This window comes from Artibeus jamaicensis, unplaced genomic scaffold (assembly GCF_021234435.1).
Source record: "Artibeus jamaicensis isolate MK-2021 breed Jamaican fruit bat unplaced genomic scaffold, CSHL_Jam_final scaffold_461, whole genome shotgun sequence".
NCBI lineage: Eukaryota > Metazoa > Chordata > Mammalia > Chiroptera > Phyllostomidae > Artibeus > Artibeus jamaicensis.
In genome coordinates, this window is record NW_026522045.1 from 9073324 (window position 1) to 9094485 (window position 21162).

General features: G+C 37.6%; 1 protein-coding gene across 1 annotated transcript; it reads left to right on the forward strand.

The window, feature by feature from the left end:
- Positions 1–9014: 9014 nt before the first annotated feature.
- On the forward strand, positions 9015–9500 carry NCBP2L (nuclear cap binding protein subunit 2 like). Its single transcript, XM_037167096.2, is given in 1 exon segment — positions 9015–9500. A coding segment is annotated over 1 exon segment (486 nt).
- The last annotated feature ends 11662 nt before the right edge of the window (positions 9501–21162 follow it).

Sequence of the window (21162 nt, forward strand, 5' to 3'; positions counted from 1 at the left end):
ACTGTGAGGTAAATACTATAAGAACCTTTATTTTACAGATGAAGAGACTGAAGCTTAGAAAGTTAATGAGCTTGATAAATGTTACTCAGACAGCAGAATTATAAACCAAAGAAGTAGTTTCCCACTCCCCAAGCTTATGCTTTACAATATGTACCTGCCAATACTTTTATTTTCCATAACTGGAGAACTATTCCTTGGGTTATTAGTCATAATTAGAGTTGTTTGTTATTTCAGAAAGAAAACAATGATCAGAGAAATCAGGAGTGGTGGAGGGAGGAAAGTATGCAAGAATAAAAAGAGTTTTGCTAGGCAAAAACTCAACTAAGGAACCAGGTACAGAAGTGCTTCTCAACTGGGCATACAAATCACCAGATGCTTGTTAGAATGCAGATTATTACTTAGCATCTGGGGAGGGGCCCAAGATTCTGTATTCCTAATAATCTTCCAGGTGATGTTGTTCATGTTGGGTCAGGGACAATGTTTTGAATAGCAAGGGTATATGGTGCAAATGATAGAAAAAATTAAGCATTATTAACACCTCATTCCTAATTTTATCAGCATCAACTTTTACACTAAATAGTCACCAATATTTTTTCCTGTAGGCTGTTCCCAGGCCATTGCCTCTGCCTTGGGTCTGCCTATCTTTTTTAGCTTATGCTCAAGTCCTTTTTTATTGTTATTCTATTACAGTTGTCTCAACTACTTTAAAAAATGTAGGTATTAAAGACATGTATGCATCTTCTACCACTCTAAGCTCTAAGGAGTCTCAATCAGGCATTAGTTTCCGTTGGCACAAGATTAAATCTTTGGCTATGAAATTCCAGATCTCAACAGCTGTTCTTAGCTCTCTCTACCACTAGGAACAGTCTTATAACATATAACAGTGCTGTCCCAGCTCTTTTTATTTATTTATTTAAAAATTTATTTAATTTATTTATTTTTAGAGAGAGGGGAAGGGAAGGAGAAAGAGTTGGAGAGAAACATCAATATGTGGTTGCCTCTCATGTGTCTGTCCCCCCACTGGGGACCTGGCCTGCAACTCAGGCATGTGCCCTGACTGGGAATCAACACATGACCCTTTGCTTCATAGGACCATGCTCAATCCACTGAGCTGTATCAGCCAGGGCTGTCCCAGCTTTTTTTCATTTCCTTTCTCAGAGCTGCTGCCTTCATCTGGAGCAGGAAACAGCCTGGTTTCTTTAAGAGTCCAGATCTTTATTTTTTTTCTACATAGTTGAAATAATACCAAGAGTTTATTTAAGGCAGCCATTGAAATGGTTCTTTGCAGAGTCCTCCTGGCAATTCCAGAAAGCTAGTAAAATTTATTTCCTGGAAGGTTATTTGCTTTATCTTGACACCTTCTTTCCTCCCTCCCCTTAAGATTTTGATTGAGAGCATTTTTTGCCATTCGAGTTTTTCTTCTATTTTTAGATTCTCTGACTCATTCTCCCCCAATAACAAGAGTCAGGGAGGCCCTTCTAGCCAAACTCTACTTTTTAAAGTAGGAAATAATCTCTCAGTCTCTACAAATCAACTTGATGATCTGAGGCCCACAAATGACTCCATTGATTTTCCATCTTCTCACTCTCCCTCTTCTTCTCCTTCTCTTAACTCTGGAATTTCTAATACCCTTTGTATGTAAATGTTCATTCAGCCTACACTTGAATATGCTAGATAGGTTCACATTTCATCACTGGATAAATAAAAACTGCTGAAAAACACTGCAATCTTCTCTTTGTAAGTTCTATCCATTAATCTAACTTTTAACATATGGAGTAGAAATAACCCTTCAAATGTTTACAATGGGCTGTCATATCTTCCTTTAACCATCTCTTTGCTAGACCAAACATGCCCAATTTATAATCAGTACTTTATAGTTTCTTGACCCTTATGTAGATTCACTATAGTTTGTTTTTGTTTTTGTTTTTTTAATTTTTATTTAATTATTTTTCAAGTACATTTTTTTGTAATTGCTCATTTTGAAATAAGGTCCCTAGAAATGGACATACTACTCCATGTATGTTTTGACCAGTGCTGGGACACTTACTTCCCATGATATTTTAATTATATGATCATGTTGGCTTAAAGAGTAAGTCACTTCGCATTTACCAAATATCACTTTGGATCAGATACTTAACATCTTCTAAGCAACTTCTCCAAAGTTTCAATGGTAGAGCTTCTCTGTTCTTTAACTTGCAGCTCCAGGAGATGGTACAACTACCCTCCTCCATTCTTTCCTACTGTTATCTACTATCCTCCAGGTCTCTTACTCATTGAGGATCTCTGCACACCTCACTTTTATCTCCCCAACACTGGCCACCTTCCTGAGTGACTTTGGTGCCCTTGTAAATGACCCATCTACAAGTTTCATCCTTTCAATCATTTTCACCTCCACTACATTTCACCAATCTCTCAGCAGATTCTGAGAGATTCTTTATTCTCAGCAGATTACCTCACCTGTTATTTCATTATGCAAATGTAAGTCATCAGATGCTAACTTTCATTTTCCTGCCTTCACTCACCCTGCCACAGAGTTGTGTCCCTACATATCCTAACCTCCTTTCTTTTTATCTTGCAGTGGTAGGCATAACTTCTCCTGCTCAAGGCTAATCCATCTACTTATGTTATGGAGCCAATTGTCTCCAACCTCCTTGAGGACCTTTCTTCACTGGTTATTCCTTCTCATATCCGTATCTTCAATAATTCTTTTTCACTGACTGTTTCCCATCAGCATTTAGTATGCTCAACTTTAACAACAGAAACAAGCAAAACTCTCCTTTGACTGTGTTCAACTGTTGCTCACCCTATTTGTTCCCTTCAGTTATCAAGGAAGCTTTTCAAAAGAGCAGTCTATAGCTGTTTTCCCCATTTCCTCACTTCCACCCAAGCAAAACTAAGCCTGCCCCACCCCTCAGTCTGGCTTTTTTGATCCCAGCACAGCACAGTTACTGCTTTTTTTTGAGATAAACTTAGTTGATTATGTTATTACAATTGTCCCATTTTTTTCTCCCTTTTATTTCCTTCCACCCAGTACCCTCCATTTCCCCACCATTCCCCCACCTTAGTTCATGTCATATAAGTTCTTTGGCTTCTCCATTCCCAATACTCTTCTTAACCTCCCCCTTTCTATTTTGTATCTACCATTTATGCTTCTTATACCCTGTACCTTTTCCCCCATTTTCCCCACACATTATCCCTGGTGGTGACCTTCCATGTGATCTCCATTTCTGTGAATCTGGAATGATTCACAGAATCATTGTTATTTGTTCCTGTTGTAGTTAGTTGCTTAGTTCATTTTTGGGTTTTTTTTTTTTAGGTTCAGTTGTTGATAGTTGTGAGATTGTTGTCATTTTACTGTTCACATATTTGGTCTTCTTCTATTTCTTAGATAAGTCCCTTTAACATTTCATATAATAAGGGCTTGGTGATGATGAACTCCTTTAACTTGACATTATCTGGGAAGCACTTTATCTGCCCTTCCATTCTAAACGATAGCTTTGCTGGATAGAGTAATCTTTGATGTAGGTCCTTGCCTTTCATGACTTTGAATATTTCTTTCCAGCCCCTTCTTGCCTGCAAGGTGACTTTTGAGAAATTAGTTGATAGTCTTATGGGCATTCTTTTGTAGGTAACTCTCTCCTTTTCTCTTGCTGCTTTTAAGATTCTCTCCTTATCATTAATTTTGAGTAATTTAACTATGATGTGTCTTGGTGTGTGCTTTCTTGGGTCCAACCTCTTTGAGACTCTCTGAACTTCTGGAAGTCTATTTCCTTTGCCAGATTGGGAAAGTTCCCCTTCATTAGTGTTTCAAATAAGTTTTCAATTTCTTGCTCTTTCTTTTCTCTCTGACACCCCTATGATACAGATGTTGGAATGATTAAAGTTGTCCCAGAGGATCCTAAGCCTTTGCTCATTTTTTTTTTGAGTTCTTGTTTCTTCATTCTGTTCTGGTTGAATGTTTATTTTTTCCTTCTGCTCCAAATTGTTGGTTTGAGTCATGGTTTCCTTTCCTTCACTGTTGGTTCCCTGTGTATTTTTCTTTATTTCACTCTGCATAGCTTTTTTTTCCCTTCTTTATGTTTTTGCCATACTCAGTGAGTTCTCTGAGCATCCTGATCACCAGTGTTTTGAACTGTGCATCTGATAGGCTGGCTATCTCTTCATCACTTGGTTGTATTTTTTCCCAGAACTTTGAAGTGTTCTTTCATTTGGGCCATATATATATTTTTTGTCTCAGTGCACCTGTTATGTAGTAAGGGTTAGAGCCTTAGGCATTTACCAGGGTGGGGCAACCTATGTCATTGCATTGTTGTGCTGTACGTGGGGGAAAGATCCAGGAGAGAACAATGACACTTGCTGGGCTCTTGGCAGGCTTTCACAAGCAAATTGGGCCCTTCTAGTGCTGATTCCCAGGTGGTTGGTTTTGTGTATATTCTAGGATCCTGTGAGTCTCTCCAGTGAACACTCCTGAGAGGCCTGGAGTTTCTTCCACTGCTGCAATCCCCACAGGTATTTTTCAGTAAGAGGTTTTGAGGCTTTATTTCCCCATGCTGGAACCCTGGGTAGCTTGGTCTGTCTTGCTCCCCAGTTGTTCCTCCTGGTTTATTCACATGCCAATGTGGGACCAACCAGTCCACCAGCTGCTGCCTCGCACATCTCCATCCTCCAGCTGCAACCTTGCTGCAAGTCCTCTTTGCCCTGGCTGCCCATCTCTGCCCATCCTACCAGTCTGGATGAATGTTCCTTCTTTAACTCCTTGGTTGTCAGACTTCCATACAGTTCAATTTTCAGGCAGTTATTGTTATTTTTTGTTTTTAAATTTGTTGTTGTCCTATTTTTGGTTGTGTGAGGAGGCAAAGTGTATCCACCTATGCTTCTATCTTGTCCAGAAGTTTCATTATTAGTGCTCTTGTTAAGGAAGCCAATGGCATGCTTATTACCAATCCAACTAAAAATTTTTACTGGACCTTTCTCTGTTGCATTTAATATAATTGATCACTCTTATTCTATTTTTATCTTCATGCTTCTCTTGAAAATCTCTACTTCTTGGCTTTGGTGATGCTGATCCTCTCATAATTTTTCTCCTTCCTCCTTGATTACTCCTTATAATGTTCCTTTGTGTATTTTCCTCTGACATCTTGGTATTTCACATGATTTTTTCCATTCTATGCCTTTCCTCTATATCATGTCATGTATTTCCATGTTTTTATCTACTGTGCTTTTTACTCCCTAATCTATATCTACACCCTCAGACCTTGCTTGTGAACTCCAAACATGAATACTCAATTGCAACTAAACTTGTGGGACATGGTACGTCTCACAGGCACCTCAAAAACAAACTCAATTCAATTTGTTCATTAGATTCCAAACTGAGGCAGACTCATAGAGAAAGGGTAACAGCTAAGGTAGGGGAGGGTAGGGGAGTGGAGGGATTGAGCAAAAAGGGAAAAGAACTCATGGACATGGACAACAGTATGGTGATTGCAGGCAGGAGGGGTGTAGGGGAACTAAATGATAATGGAAAAAACAATAAGAAATAAAAAATAAGAACAAAGTAAAACTGAAAAATAAACTCAGTATGTCACAAACTTATCTTCCTTACTCAAATCTGCCACTCTTCCTCTATCAACCTCAAAATTTCCATTTTAGTGACTCAGACCACTATCAACAGAGTTGTCTAGGCCTAAAACTTGGGAGTCATCCTATACTCTATGTTCAACTAGTCACCAAGACCTGTTAAGTCCATCTTCTAAATATCTATCTGATATATTTTTTCTTTATGTTACTATAGCACATTAGTCCAGACTCTGCATCATTTCTTCAAAAAAAACTGCTTAAATGGCTTCTCAACTGGTCTATTTTGCTTATTGGCCTACTCCTCTTTAATCTGTTCTCCACACTGGAGTTAGAATGAGTTTTCGGTAATGCAAACCAGATCACGTCACTCCTAGGTGTCAAGCCATATCATGGCCTCCCACTCTTTACTGGTAGAGTCCAAGCTTCTCCACATGCCTTATAAAGGCCTTTCACAACCTGGTACTGCTTACCTTTTTACTCTTATATCCTATTATTTTTTCTTATTATCTTGCTAGATAATATCAAACTGAACACACCTCATCATGACTCCATGCTTTTTGTACACATTGTCTTCTCTGACTGGAATGACTTCTTGTCTTCCAACCAAACCCTTATTCAGTTTTCACAATTGGACTTGGACTAGGTCTGAATAGACATTCAATAAATTAGTGACAATGACTTGCTTCTACATAGAACTGGGTAGCAGGGACACAGGGGTGAAGGGAAGACTTACTTTGTCCATCCTCTTGTACTTGTATTTTTGCAACATAAGTTTGAATTGGTTATTCAAAAATATATACAGTGATGTTTTTCTAAAAAAAGAGTCGAAACTATATCCTCTAGAAAGCTGTGTCTCCACTTCTGTAGTTTTCCCTCCCTTCTCTGTGCTACCTCTGGGCCTAGTATGAACTACTGTTAAGTAGAATAATCACATTATATTGAATTTTTTATTTTAAGTTGTCTGCCTCCCCAAGTTGTGAGCTTCTTGGGGGTAGGGGTTGCATCTTATTTTTGGTTATTTTCCCAGAATCTAGCATAGTCCTCCATGAATGAATGAAGAAATTATTGAAGAAATTAATGAAGTATGGGGAGGCCCAATTATAAAGCAGGGCTCCCAAGCCTGTGCTCTTTCCAGATCATCTTTACTTTGTCCTTTTGTCATGCATTGAATCTGAAAGTAATATTTCATATTCTTAAGTGTTATCCATCACTCTCAGTTTGAGGTCAGCATTACCCATGGCTACTGAGATCCTTTCCATTTTATTTTTAAAAAATTAACTTTATTGGGATAACACTGGTCAATAACATATAAATTTTAGTTATACAACTTCATAATGTGACATCTGTACACTGTATTCTGTGCTCACTATCACGAAGTCTAGTCTCCTGTCACCTTGTATTTGACCCTCTGTACCTTCCAGGTTCTTTTAAGGCCCCCCCTACCTTTGTGTTATCGGCAGATTTAGTATAGATTTATATGTTCTATTCTGAGTCATTGAATCACAGAATTGAAATAATTTGGCTAATACCTTCTATTTATTGACCACCTATAGTGTGTTCATCATTGTGTTAGTTGCTTTTACAGATGACATTGTTACAGCATTTGATATAGATGAGGGCATTGAAATCACTATGGGTAAGCACTTTGCCCAAGGTCACATTGCAAGGTGAAGTTGAAGTTTGAACTGAGGTTTTTTGATTTTTAAGTTCATGCTTGATTCCTAACACAATGCTGATTAAAAGGAACCTCTCCATCATTTGACTACTAGGCAAGGGTTACCTAGAACCTCTTAGTGTCTGGTGTTCATTGCACCTCAAGGCAGCCCACTCCAGCTTTGGACACAAGGTCTTGTTTGTAGTAAGCCAAACTATAAAGGATTCAAACAAGACACACAGCTAAGAATAGAACCTTTTGGCTCACTGCTAGAACTTCCCATCTAGTCTGACACCAAACCATTCATTTGTTCAACTAGTTAGTTATAAACTCAACTTAACAAACAGCTGAAGCATCCAGCCCATATTTTGCCATCTCATCTACAAAGAAATTATGGGAAACTTTGTCCAATGCCTGTATGAAACGAAATCCACTGTAACTATCAATTCTCTGATCTGCCAATCTAGTAACCAGATTTTTTAAAAAAGGAAATGAAATTTGGGAGGGATATTTATTTGGGGGAAACAACTTATCAATGATTCAAAGTAATGAGTTTCCAATGGCAGATTTTCAGACATTATTGACAGACTGTCAGGAAGATGATTTGGGGGCACTGGGCTTCCCACTGCCTTCAAATGCCATCTAAATAGACAGCCTCCCCTTTCCATTGCTATGAATTGTACAGCACTGTTGTTTGTACCTGGTTTTACTGAGGCTTCCACTTCAGTTTTCTATACTTTTATTTTTCTTTGACTACATTCTGCCCTTGCACATGTTTTCTCTGGTTCATTCCCTAAATATCTACATTTTCACCAAATACACACACACACACACACACACACACACACACACACACACACACTTTGTGTTTTGAGAATCAGTGTATTAAGCCCATCTTCTGGAAGCCTTCTCTGATGTCCCCAAGCTGAGTCATTGCTTCTCCTCCTGTGGGATATAGTAGAAATTGCACACAGTGTTCATTACGAAGTAAATCCCCAGAAAATATTAGTTACCTTCTCCCTTTTTTTCATGTATGTCTCTAAAATAGTACTGATCACATCATACTGTGTTTCATGTTTATTTGGCTTCATCACCAATTCTGAACTCATGTGTTCATCCATCTAGCAGATATTTATTGCATGCTTAATGTGTGCACAAGTCATTGTTAATGTGAGGTGCTAGGGATACAATAATTTCAGAAAATTGTACTTTCACTGTGTATTATTCATTGATATATTTATAGCATCTAGCATAGTAGTTGGCAAATAAAGAGTGCTCATTAAATATTTGTTAAGAGAAATCTCCATGTGTGGTCCATGGACAATTTGCATCTGAATCACTGAAGGGTACAAGTTAAATATTAAATGTAGGAGTCTGGGATGGGAGAAATAGACAAAAAAACTGTACTTGAAAAATAACTAAATAAAAGTTAAAAAAAGAAAAAAATGTTAAATGTAAGTTCTTTGGTCTTGCACTAGATCTACTGAGTCAGAATCTGTTAAGGACAGGCTGTAAGAATCTGCATTTTATCTAGTTCTGCAGGTTTTTCTTTCACATTAAAACTTGGGAATCATTACAAAATAGGAGAGGTGGGGATACTAATGCTTATTTTTGAAAAGCACAGCTAAAACCAATTGAATCATATTTTGGGGGATACCAAATTACTTTCTATTTCTTCTTCCTTTCTTGTAGCTTTACTTAAAAAATTAATTTAGGATTTTGTTGGTGTCACTATTGCCAGCTAGATCATGACCTGCTGCCCTCACAGAGCTTGTTGGACATCATGTCCAAGGACCTGAAAATTCTGTGCAGTGACTCTTACCTGTAGCTGAGTGAGGATCAGTATCAGCATTTAAGTGGTGATAACAAAGAGTGTGAAAAAGTACTGAAAGAAATCTGCACTCTGTATGTGGGGAATCTTTCCTTTTCTACAACCACAGAACAAATATTTGAGCTCTTTAGTAGATGTGGCAATATCAGGAGTGTATTTATGGGTTTAGATAAAATAAAGAAAATGGCATGTGGTTTCTGTTTTGTAGAATACCGCAACAGAACTGATGCTGAAAATGCCATGTTGTTCCTAAATGGAACCATCTTAGATGACTATATCATCCACAGAGATTGGGATCTAGGCTTTAGAAAGTGCAGACAGTGTGGCTGTGGCCAATCTGAGTGCCGGGTAAGGGATGAGTTTCATGAAGATTTTGATGCTGGTAGAGGAGACTTTGGAAAAGAAGCTGAGGCCCAGGATAAGAGAGGAACCCTTTAGTGAAAAACCTTCAGCTCTAGTCCCTCAAAAAGGTGTTTTAAAGAAAAACCCCAGGTAAGCAAATAGCTGATCATCTCCTAACAAGTTTAAAGTACTTCATTTGCTGACCAGAAACTCTTTTGATATATTTTCTCTCTGATAAGTTATTAAATTATAGAAACACAAATGTTCTTTTATTCTTGTATTTTTGAAGCTGGTTGTCGGATTACCAATTTGACTATCAGGTTATTAAAAGTAAAATTGTATTCAGGAACAAATTAGATGTGTAATATCTGAGTCAACTAGAGCACAAACTCACTTTCAGAAAGGTACCACTTGCATTTTATGGTCATGTTCCTAGGACTTGAAAATAACTAATTTTTAGAGCTTGCATGAAATAAATTCAAATAAATGGAAAATTTTGTTAAAATTGAACAACAATAAAACAATTTTAAAAAGAATTATGTAGACTTAAATTTAAAAAAAATCGAAGGAATAAAGCACATTATTTTAAAAGATGAACAATTACAGAAGTTTATAATGAAAGCAAAAATCCTCCTGCCCCACCTCATCCTACCTTAGACTTATTTCCTGGGAATAACTTTTCTTTTCTTTTTGGTAGGTTTTTTTTTGTTTGCTTCTTTCCTAGTAGTTTCTTCCAAATTTCTAAACAACATGACTCTTTGTACTATTTATTCTTATTTTAAACATCAGCTATTGACTTCTTGCTTTCATAGTTAAGGACTTAGCTCATTTACACCCCCACGTACAGGTCTCTCTGTCCTAATACACTTTACAATACTTACCTTTTCTATTATTATATAACATAGGTGAGAAAACTGTGTCCTTCATGAAATTATCCAGCTGTTGAATCAACTAATCTTATAGCACACACTATGTCTGGATGTCCTATTATGTAAGATAATGCATATTGTTTAAGCCAGTTCATTAACACACAGTTGAATACACTCTGATACCAAGTATTTCTTTCTAATTTTTAATTTTAATTGTTCAAGTACAGTTTTCTGCCTTTTACTCCTATCCCATATTTTTTCCTAATTTCATCCTCGTGTAAAGGATTTAAACTGGTCCCTTGTGAACTCAAGCATACCTCAATATAGTTCATGAGTTTTCATCTGGAAAGTTAGATAAAAATCACCTTTTTACCCCTACTCCTTCACCCTGTGACCTGAGGTCATTCTCTTATTGAATAAAAACCTTTCTTGGGCAGGGGAGGAAAGGGGATGCTGATTCTTTTTTTTTAATTTAAAGATTTTATTTATTTATCTATAGAGGGGAAGGAGAGAGGGAGAGAAACATCAATGTATGGTTGCCTTTTGTGTGTCCTCTGATGGGAACTAGCCTGCAGGGAACCGGCCCGCAACCCTGGCATGTGCCCTGACTGGGAATCGAACCTCGATTGTCTGGTTCACAGGCCTGTGCTCAATTCACTGAGCTACACCAGCCAGGGCAGGATGCTGATTCTTATGGAGGACTACTAGGTGATATTCACTTTTAAAAAAAAATTATTTAGTTATTTTTCAAGTACAGTTTTTTGTCTGTTTCTCCCATCGAAGTCCCCCCTGCCCCGTGCTCCCCACCTCCCTCCCATTTCCACCCCCCTTAGTTCTAGTCCCTGTATCCTTCCTATTTGTTCCTCCAAATCCCTCCTCCTTATTCCCCTTAAATTCCCTTCCCTCTCCCCTCTGGTCACTGTCCCCTTGTTCTCTATTTCAGTGTCTTTGTTTTTATTTTGCTTGCTTGTTTGTTTTGTTGTTTAGCTTCCTGTTAAAGGTGAGATCATATGGTATTTGTCTTTCAACACTTGTCCTATTTCACTCATCATAATGCTTTCTAGCTCCATCCATGTTGTGGCAAAGGGTAGTAACTCCTTCTTTCTCTCTGCTGCATAGAATTCCATTGTGTATATGTGCCACAATTTTTTGATCCATTCATTTACTGATAGGCACCTAGGTTGCTTCCAACTCTTGGCTATTGTAAATTGTGCTGCTATGAACACTGTGGTGCATAGGTTCTTTGATATTGATGTTTTAGGATTCTTAGGATATAATCCTAGCAGTGGAATTACTGGGTCAAAAAGCAGGTAGATTTTTATTTTTCTGAGAAAATTCCATACTGTTTTCCATAATGGTTGTACCAGTCTGCAATCCCACCAACAGGGACCTAAGGAACCCTTTTCCCCACAACCTCTCCAACATTTGTTGTTTGTTGCTTTGTTTATGATAGCCATCCTGACTGGTGTAAAGTGGTATCTCATTGTGGTTTTAATTTGCATCTCTCTGATAGCTAACAATATTGAGCCTCTCTTCATGTGTCTCTGGATGTTCTGTATGTCCTCCTTGGAGAAGTATCTGTTCAAGTCCTTTTTCCATTTTTTTAATTGGGTTGGGTGTCTCCTTATAGTGGAGTCGTGTAAGTTCTTTGTATATTTTGGAGATTAAACCTTTGTCTGAGGTATCATTGGCAAATATGTTCTCCTATACAGTTGGTTGTCTTTTTAATTTAATACTTTTTTCTTTAGCCCTGCAGAAGCTTTTTATTTTGATGAGATCCCATTTGTTTGTTCTTTCCTTTATATTCCTTGCTCTAGGGGACATATCAGTAAAAATGTTTCTGTGTGAAATATCTGAGATTTTCTTGCCAATGTTCTCCTCTAGGACTTTAATGGTGTCACAGCTTATATTTAAGTCTTTTATCCACCTTGAATTTATTTTGGTATATGGTGTAAGTTGGCGCTCAAGTCTCATTTTTTTGCATGTAGCTGTCCAGTTCTCCCAACACCATTTGTTGAAGAGGCTATGTTTACTCCATTTTATGTTACTTCCCCCTTTGTCAAATATTAATTGATTGTAGAGAGTTGGGTTTATTTCTGGACTCTCCGTTCTAATCCGTTGGTACACGTGCCTGTTTTTATGCCAGTACCAGCCTGTATTGATTACAGTGGCCTTGTAATACAGTTTGGTATCAGGTATTGTGATCCCTCCTACTTTGTTCTTCTTTCTCAAAAGTGCAGCTACTTTTGGGGTCATTTATGGTTCCATATAAATTTTTGAAGTGTTTGTTCTATGTCTGTGAAATATGCCATTGGTAGTTTAATAGGTATTGCATTGAATCTGTATATTGCTTTGGGTAGGATGGACATTTTGATGATGTTAATTCTTCCAATCCATGAACAAGGTATATGTTTCCATTTGTTTTTGTCTTCCTTGATTTCTTCCTTCAGGGCTGTGTAGTTTTCTGCATACAGGTTTTTTACCTCCTTAGTTAGATTTATTCCCAGATATTTTATTTTTCTTTTTGCTATATCGAATGAGATTTTTTCCTTGATTTCTGCTTCTACTGATTCATTGTTGGTATACAAAAATGCCTTTGATTTCCGGATATTGACTTTGTAACCCGCTGTTTTGCCAAATTCATTAATTAGTTCGAGCAGTTTTTTGGTAGAGTCTATAGGATTTTCCATGTACACTATCATGTCATCTGCAAACAGTGACAGTTTTGTTTCCTCTTTTCTGATTTGGATGACTTTTATTTCCGTTTCTTGTCTGACCACTGTGGCTAAATCTTCCAATACTATATTGAATAGAAGTGGTGAAAGTTGACAAACTTGTTTTGTTCCTGATCTTAGTGGAAAAGCTTTTAGTTTTTGCCCATTGAGTATGATGTTGGCTGTAGGTCTCTCATATATGGCCTTTATTATATTGAAGAATGCTCCCTGTATTCCCACTTTGCTGAGTGTTTTTATCATAAATGGGTGTTGTACCTTATCAAAAGCTTTTTCCGAGTCTACTGATATGATCATGTGGTTTTTGTCTTTGCTTTTGTTTATGTGATGAATTACATTTACTGATTTGGGAATATTGAACCATCCTTGCATCCCTGGGATGAATCCCACTTGGTCATGGTGTATGATCTTTTCGATATATTGTTGGATGTGATTTGCCAATATTTTGTTGAGGATTTTAGCATCTATGTTCATCAGCGATATTGGCCTGAGGTTTCTTTCTTTGTTGTGTCTCTATCTGGTTTTGGAATTAAGATGATGCTGGCTTCATAAAAATAGTTTGGGAGTCTTCCATCCTTTTGGACTTTTTGGAATAGTCTGTGGAGAATAGGGGTTAGCTCTTCCTTAAATGCTTTGTAGAATTCTCCTGTGAAGCCATCTGGTCCAGGGCTTTTGTGTGATGGGAGTTTTTTGATTACTGCTTCAATTTCTTTTGCTGTTATTGGTGTGTTCAGTTTTTCTGCTTCTTCTTCATTGAATTTTGGAAGATTGTATTTTTCTAGAAATGTGTCCATTTCCCCTAGGTTTTCAAATTTCTTGGCATACAGTTCTTCATAGTAATTTCTTACAGTCCCTTCTATTTATGTGCTACCAGTTGTAATCTCTCCTCTTTCATTTCTGATTGTGTTTATTTGTGTCTTCTCTCTTCTTTTCTTGATGAGCCTACTTAAAATCTTGTCTGTTTTGTTTATCTTCTCAAAGAACCAACTCCTGGATTCATTGATCCTTAGAATTATGCTTTTAGTTTCTATGTCATTTAATTCTGCTCTAATCTTGGTTATTTCCTTCCTTCTACTTGCTCTGGGCTGTCTTTGTTGTTGTTCCTCAAGTTCTTGCAGGGGTAGGGTTAGGTTGTTTGTTTGAACTGTTTCTATCTTCTTTAGGTAGGCCTGTATTGGTATAAACTACCCTCTCCAAACTGCCTTGGCTGTGTCCCATAAGTTTTGGGTTGTTGTGAGATCATTTTCATTTGTTTCCAGAAACGTTTTAATATCTTCCCTAATTTCATTCTTGACCCATTCATCATTTAGTAGCATACCATTCAGTCTCTATGATTTTGGGTGCTTTGGGTTTTTTTCTTTGGGGTTGGTTTCCAGTTTCAGTCCCTTGTGGTCAGAGAAGATGCTTGGTATGATTTCAATTTTCTTGAATTTGTTGAGGCTCGTTTTGTGTCCTATCATGTGGTCTATCTTTGAAAAGATTCCATGTGCATTTGAAAAGAATGGGTATTTAGCTTCTTTGGAATGAAGGGCTCTATATATATCAGTTAAGTCCATTTCATCTAGGGTGTTGTTTAATGCCGCAATATCTTTGTTGATATTTTGTTTGGAAGATCTGTCCATTTTTCACAGTGGGGTGTTAAAATCCCCTACTATAATTGTGTTGCTGTCTATATCTTTCTTGAAATCCTCTAAGATTTTCTTGATATATTTGGGTGTCCCTATGTTTGGTGCATATATGTTTACGATGTTAATGTCTTCTTGGTGGATTCTTCCCTTGAGTATAATGAAGTGACCTTCTGGGTCTCTCTTTATGGCCCTTTTTTTGAAGTCTATTTTGTCCCATATGAGAATTGCTACCCCAGCATTTTTTTCTTGTTCGTTTCCTTGGAAAACTTGTTTCCAGCCTTTCAGTTTTAGTCTTTGATGGTCTTTTGACCTGAGGTGGGTCTCTTGTAGGCAGCATATGTGTGGGTCATGCTTTCTTATCCAGTGAGCTATTCTGTGTCTTTTGATTGGAGCATTTAATCCATTTACATTTAAGGTTATTATGGATAGGTACTTATTGATTGCCATTTTTGTACCTGTGTTCCTCTCTGTCTCCCTCTTTCCTTCCTTCCCTTAAAGCATTCCTTTTAGTATTTCTTGCAGAGCTGGTTTTGTGGAGGCATATTTTTTTAGACTTCTTTTGTCTTGGAAGCTCTTTATTTGGCCTTCTATCTTGATTGAGAGCCTTGCTGGGTAAAGTAGCCTTGATTGTAGGCCTCTGGTTCTCATTACTTGGAATATTTCTTTTCATTCTCCTCTTGCTTGGAGTGTTTCCATTGAGAAGTCAGTGGCTAACCTTATTGGGGCTCCCTTGTATGTTACTTCTTTCTTCTCCCTTGCTGCCTTTAAGATTCTCTCTTTGTCTTGGAATTTTGCCATTTTGATGATGATGTGTCTTGAAGTGGGCCTCCTTGGGTTTCTCTTGATTGGGGCTCTCTGTGATTCCAGGATTTGTGTGACTTTTTCTCTCATCAAATTATGGAAATTTTCTCTCATTACTCTTTCAAATAAGTTTTCTCTCTCTTGTTATTCTTCTTCTCCTTCTGGTATTCCTATTATTCGGATATTATTACGTTTCATATTGTCTTGCATTTCTCTTAATCCCTCTTTTCATTGTCTTGCTCTTTCTGTGAGATTCTTTCTACTTTGTTCTTCAACTCGCTAATCCTATCCTCCGCCTCATCTATCCTACTTTTGAAACTTTCTACTGTGTTCTTCAATTCAGAAATTTTATTCTTCATTTCCTTTTGTCCCTTGCTGATATTTTCTATTTCCTTTTTCATGTTGATGTGGTTTTCAGAGAGATCATTGTAGTTCCCCTGTAGTTTCTGATGGCTCGTTGTGAGCTCTTTGAACTTCGTAATAACCAGTGCTTTGAATTCACTATCTGGTAGTTGATTAGCCTCTATTTCATCTAACATTCTTTTTGAAGTTTCTACTTTTTCTTTCATTTGGGGATTGTTTCTTTGTCTTCCCATTGTTTGAGACTCTTCTTGTTAGTCTTAGCTTCTAAAATTGATCTGTTCTGACACCCTGGGTTTATGGTGTGAACTTCTGTGGTATGATACCTGTGAGGTTCAGTGGGGCAGACTCCTTCAGGTATCTTGATGTTCTCCATCTCCACCTACTCTCACGCTGGTCCTTGCGCTAGTCCCTGCACTTGTCACCTACCACTGCTGAGTGTCCCGGCTCAAGTAGCTGACTCCTCCAGCTCCCAGGTCCGTTGCTATGGCAGTGGCTCAGGGGCTGAGAATGTTCCGGCTCCTGTACCTGACTCCCCTGGCTCCCAGGCCTGTTGCTATGGCAGTGGCACAGGGGCTGAGAGTGTCCTAGCTCCTGCAGCTGACTCTGCCACTGTCTAGTGTTTCAGTGTTGGTCACAATCTCTGGTCTTTTAATTTCATAAATGCTGGGTAACCAATGGTTTATTGTGCTGTTTCTCTGTAGATCTGCCAGGATTTTCACCCACGAGTATAGGAGCTAGAATCTCCTCTGTCCTACTCCATTGCCATCTTCCCAGCATCGGTGCTATGCACTTTTCTAGGGGCTTTAAAACATAATCTCCTTTACTCTTAAAAATGCTGTGCCCATTACCTAGGTGAGATAAGTGATTATTGGTTAAGAAAGACCACCAACTAGTAAGTGTCAGAGCTGGGGAACAAATTAAGGGAGTCTATGTCAAAGTTTGTGCCATTAATCATGGTACTCTATTGTCTCCTTCCCTTACCTTCAGTCAGGCCACTAGGTCCAAACCTATGAGTGTCCTTTTTTTCTCAGGAAATTATCCCACTGACTACATACAACATATCTGAGCCCTCTCTCCCCCAAGCAAGCTTCTCAAGTATATTCTCATTTCTGCCTTGCTGTCCAGGATCACAACTCTTCTCATCTAATGCAACCTAGCCATATTTATCTTTACTCTCTTGGAGAAAGAAGGGCATCTGGCATGCAATTCTGACCAATTTAGCTTACTAAATTACAGGAATGGAGTTACTAATTTTTTAGCATCGTCCCTTTGCAAATTCTCTAAAATTAAAAAAAAGAATTTGATAGCCATGAGATTAAATTTTGTTTCTTATTACAGGAGGTTTCTGGAGGAGTACCTTGGCATTCTTTCAACCGCTCCTTCTTTGATGATGCTAATTGATAGGGGAAACAAGAAAATAAGAATAGAATTTTGATTTTATTTTTTAGATTTTAGGAAAGTATTAAACAAGGTCTTTCCTGAAACACTTATATTACTGACTTTTCAGTGCTATTTAATACTGCTGCTCTTTTTTGTTTGATTCCATGACACCGCACTTTCCCAGTTCCCCTCTATAATTATTCTTATTTTGCTCTGCATGTGATCCTCCTCCATATCAAGATGTGTTTGTTGACCAAGATTCTATCCTAAGTCCTTGGTTCTTCCCACTTTTCAAATTCTCTCAGATGGTCCCATACATTCTATTGCCTCTATTTTTTAAGCTTCACTCTGATTACATCAAAAGCTCTATCTCCAGGCCATAACTACTCCAAACCTGAAAAATCCTACAGGTACCTGAAATTTAACATATCCAAGACTAAATTCATTACCTTTCCCTTCCCAACCCTGTTCTTTTTGTTATATTCCTTGTCTCAAAAAATACCATTACCCAGTCACCCGCACATCAGTAATCTACTAGTCATTTTGCCTCCTTACTTACCTTACTCCCCTCATAGCTATACACTGACCCAATCTTGATTTTACTTCTCAAATATTTCTCCATTCATCATATACCTAGTAACTGTAACCAACTCTTAGCTGACCTCTCTGCTTCTAGTTTTCACCTTATCGAAATCTCCACAGAGCCACCAGAACTAGCTTTTTAAAGTGCAAACATGATCATGTAATACCCCATTACCTACAAGATGGAGTTCAAGCTTTGTCAGGAACATACACAGTTCCTCAAGCTTGCCAGCTTCATCTCCCAGCTTCATGTCTCACTCATAGTTAATGTTTCAGCAATACCAAAATGCTTGCAGCCTTACATTTGTCCAAACACTTCTATCCTTTTGCTCATGCTGCAGCCTCTGCTTTGAAGCCTATCCCTCCACTGTTTACCTCTCCTGCTTTGCCTGGCTGACTACTTGTCATCCTCTCAAACTCAGTTTAGGCATAATCTCCTCAAGGAAGGCTTCCTTTAAGCTAACAGTCTATCCTGGACTGGGTTAGATGCCCCTTTTCTGTGCTTTCAGTGTATCCTGAACTCGACTTGATTATAGCACTTGTCCTGCCATATTTTTTTGTCTGTACGCCTGTATCCTTCATTAGACTATGAGCTTCCAGAGGGCAATGACTATGTTTTATTCAAGATTGTATCCATCATAATTGTACAGTGCCTGGAACAGAGGAGGAACCCAATTAGTGTTTGATGAATCAGCTATTTTGTGACTATAACACACTGTCAGCTCATTGAACTGACTGATTATTTTTGTTATACCAACAATAATTAAGTAGTGTGGTAAGTAAAATGATAAAAGTAAAACAAAAGAATAGAAATGGGAGACACCTAACTTGGCCTGAGATGGGAGGAGATAGAGAAAATGTACTAATTCAAACTTAACCGCAGTGATAGAAGGAGAGTATGTGAAGTCAGAGAAGAGATAGTTTGGGTTTATTCTGTACAGTCAGAATACACCTGAACAACATTTCAACCAGTAAGTTAATTTGGATTATTCGATAAAAGCCAGTGGTTTAGAAAAAATGAAGCCAAACTTCAAAAATGGTTGAAGAAACAGGAAAGGTTTAACCAGAATAAGGAAGCCTATAAGGGATTTCATGGTTTTCTTGAAACATTTGAAGCATTATGCTGTAGGTTGAATTGTGTTCCCTCAAAAAGATATGTTGAAGTCCTAACTCCTGGAACATAAGAATGTGACCTTATGTGAGTATGGAGTCTTTGCAGATGCAATTAGTTCAGATGAGGTCATATTGGTGTAAGGTGGGCCCTTAATCCAAAATGATTGGTGTTCTTATAAGAAAAGGGAAATATGGTCACAAAGAGAAAAAACTGCCATGTGAAGACAGGGGCAGAGATTGGTATTGTGCTGCCACAAGTCAAGGAATAGGAACCCCCAGAAGCTAGAAGAGGTAAGGAAGGGTTCTCCCCTAGAGACTTCAAATGAAACATAGCCCTGTTAAAACCTTGATTTCAGACTTGTAGCCATCAGAACTGTGAGACAATAAATTTCTGTTGTTTTGAACCACTCAGTCTGTGGTACTTTGTTACAGCAGCCACAGTAAACCAATACCAGCTGTCATGGTGTACAGGGAGCAGATTTGTTCTGTTTAATACCCAGTGAATGAAAGATACAGGGTGGCAGAAGTTCAGCATAAAGAAGCTGAATAGAAATCTTGTAGTCATGCTATCTAAAGACAAAATGAGCTGCCATGGGAACTGGCAGGCTCCCCATCACTGGAGGTCCAGGATAAAGATTTGTATGACAAAAACCATAATAATAATAAAAATAAAATAATAATAATAATAATAATAATAATAATAATAATAATAAAACAATTTCTACCCAATCCTGATTTTAATAAGGCAACTTCAAAAAGATGTTTATGAAACAATTAGAAATATGTGAATGCTGATTGGATATTTGATTATATTAAGGATTTAGTGTAAAAAATAGGTGAAAATAATGTCTTAATGTTTATGGTGAGAGAGAGGAGAAAGAGAAAGAGGCACCTTACCTTTTAGAGATGTACACAGAGGAAATAATATGGTACATAGGATTTGCTTTAAAATAATCTGGAAGATGGAGAGTTGAGTTAGTATACAGATGAAACATGATTGACCATGTGTTTATAATTGTTGAAACTAGGTTATGAATACATGGGGGTTCACTTACACTATCCTCTCTACTTTGCGTGTATTTGAAATATATCATAATCAAGTATTTTTTAAAATAGCTACCATCTACTATGTACTGAGCACTTATGATGTCCAGAAACCCTGTTAAATGTTTTTAAAGCATTGTTATAAATTTTTAAAAATATTTTATTTATGTATTTTTAGAGAGAGGGAAAGGGAGGGAGAAAGAGGGAGAGAAACATCAATGTGTGGTTGCCTCTCATACACCGCTTATTGGGGACCTGGCCTGCAACCCAGGCATGTGCCCTGACTGGGAATTGAACTGGCAACCCTTTGATTCACAGTCTAGCCCTCAATCCACCAAGCCACACCAGCCATGGATAAAGCATTATTTAATTTAATTTAATTATAGCACATAAAATAAACTTAAATAAAAAGTGGCATGTTCCTGTATAGGAAGGCACAGTACTCTAAGAATGTTACCTTTGAATTATTCTGCATAATCAGATGAATAAAGAGTTTAGTTTGTTTGAATTGTTTGAATTTTCAAAAGAATATATATTTATCAATTTGCATACTTAAAAAATCTCCACAATAGTCCAATGAGGCACTAGTGTTTCAATTTTATAAATGAGGAAACTGAAGATCAGAAAGTGAAGTAAACCACCCACGATTGCACAACTACTAAATAGCAGAAGTAGGATTTAAACCCAGCTTTATTTGATACCACTGTTGTGTGCTTTCAGTGCCCTTGTTATTGAAAGTGGTGCCCACGGACCAGGAATATTATATAATAGGAGAGTTTCCTGGAAATGCACAGTATCACCCCTTAATCAGACCTATAAAATGAAATTCCACATTAAAGTTTCAAAAGCATTGCATGTGCTATTCTGCTATCCAGGGTATTTAAGCATTGGCAGAATGATTAGATCCAATCAAAGGTTTCAAACCCTGGCTGTTCATCTGAACTAATTTAGAAAAATTTTAGAAATACCGATCTCAGATTTTACTGTATTGTACCTCTGGGTGGGGCCTGAAAATCTATATTTACAGGTGTCGACAGATGAACTGTCAGGGTTGGGAAGCACTGGAAAACGAGGCTTATGAAGATATTTTTCAACTTTTAGATTATCTCATCCCTGATAAGTTTGCAAGAAAGAATGAAGAACTCAGTTATGTGCAACTGTAGAAAATTACCAGTTCACAGAAGGTACTTATTTAGAAGGGACTTTATTTTTCCTGAGGAAGTATAACCTTCAGGGAGTGAAAATA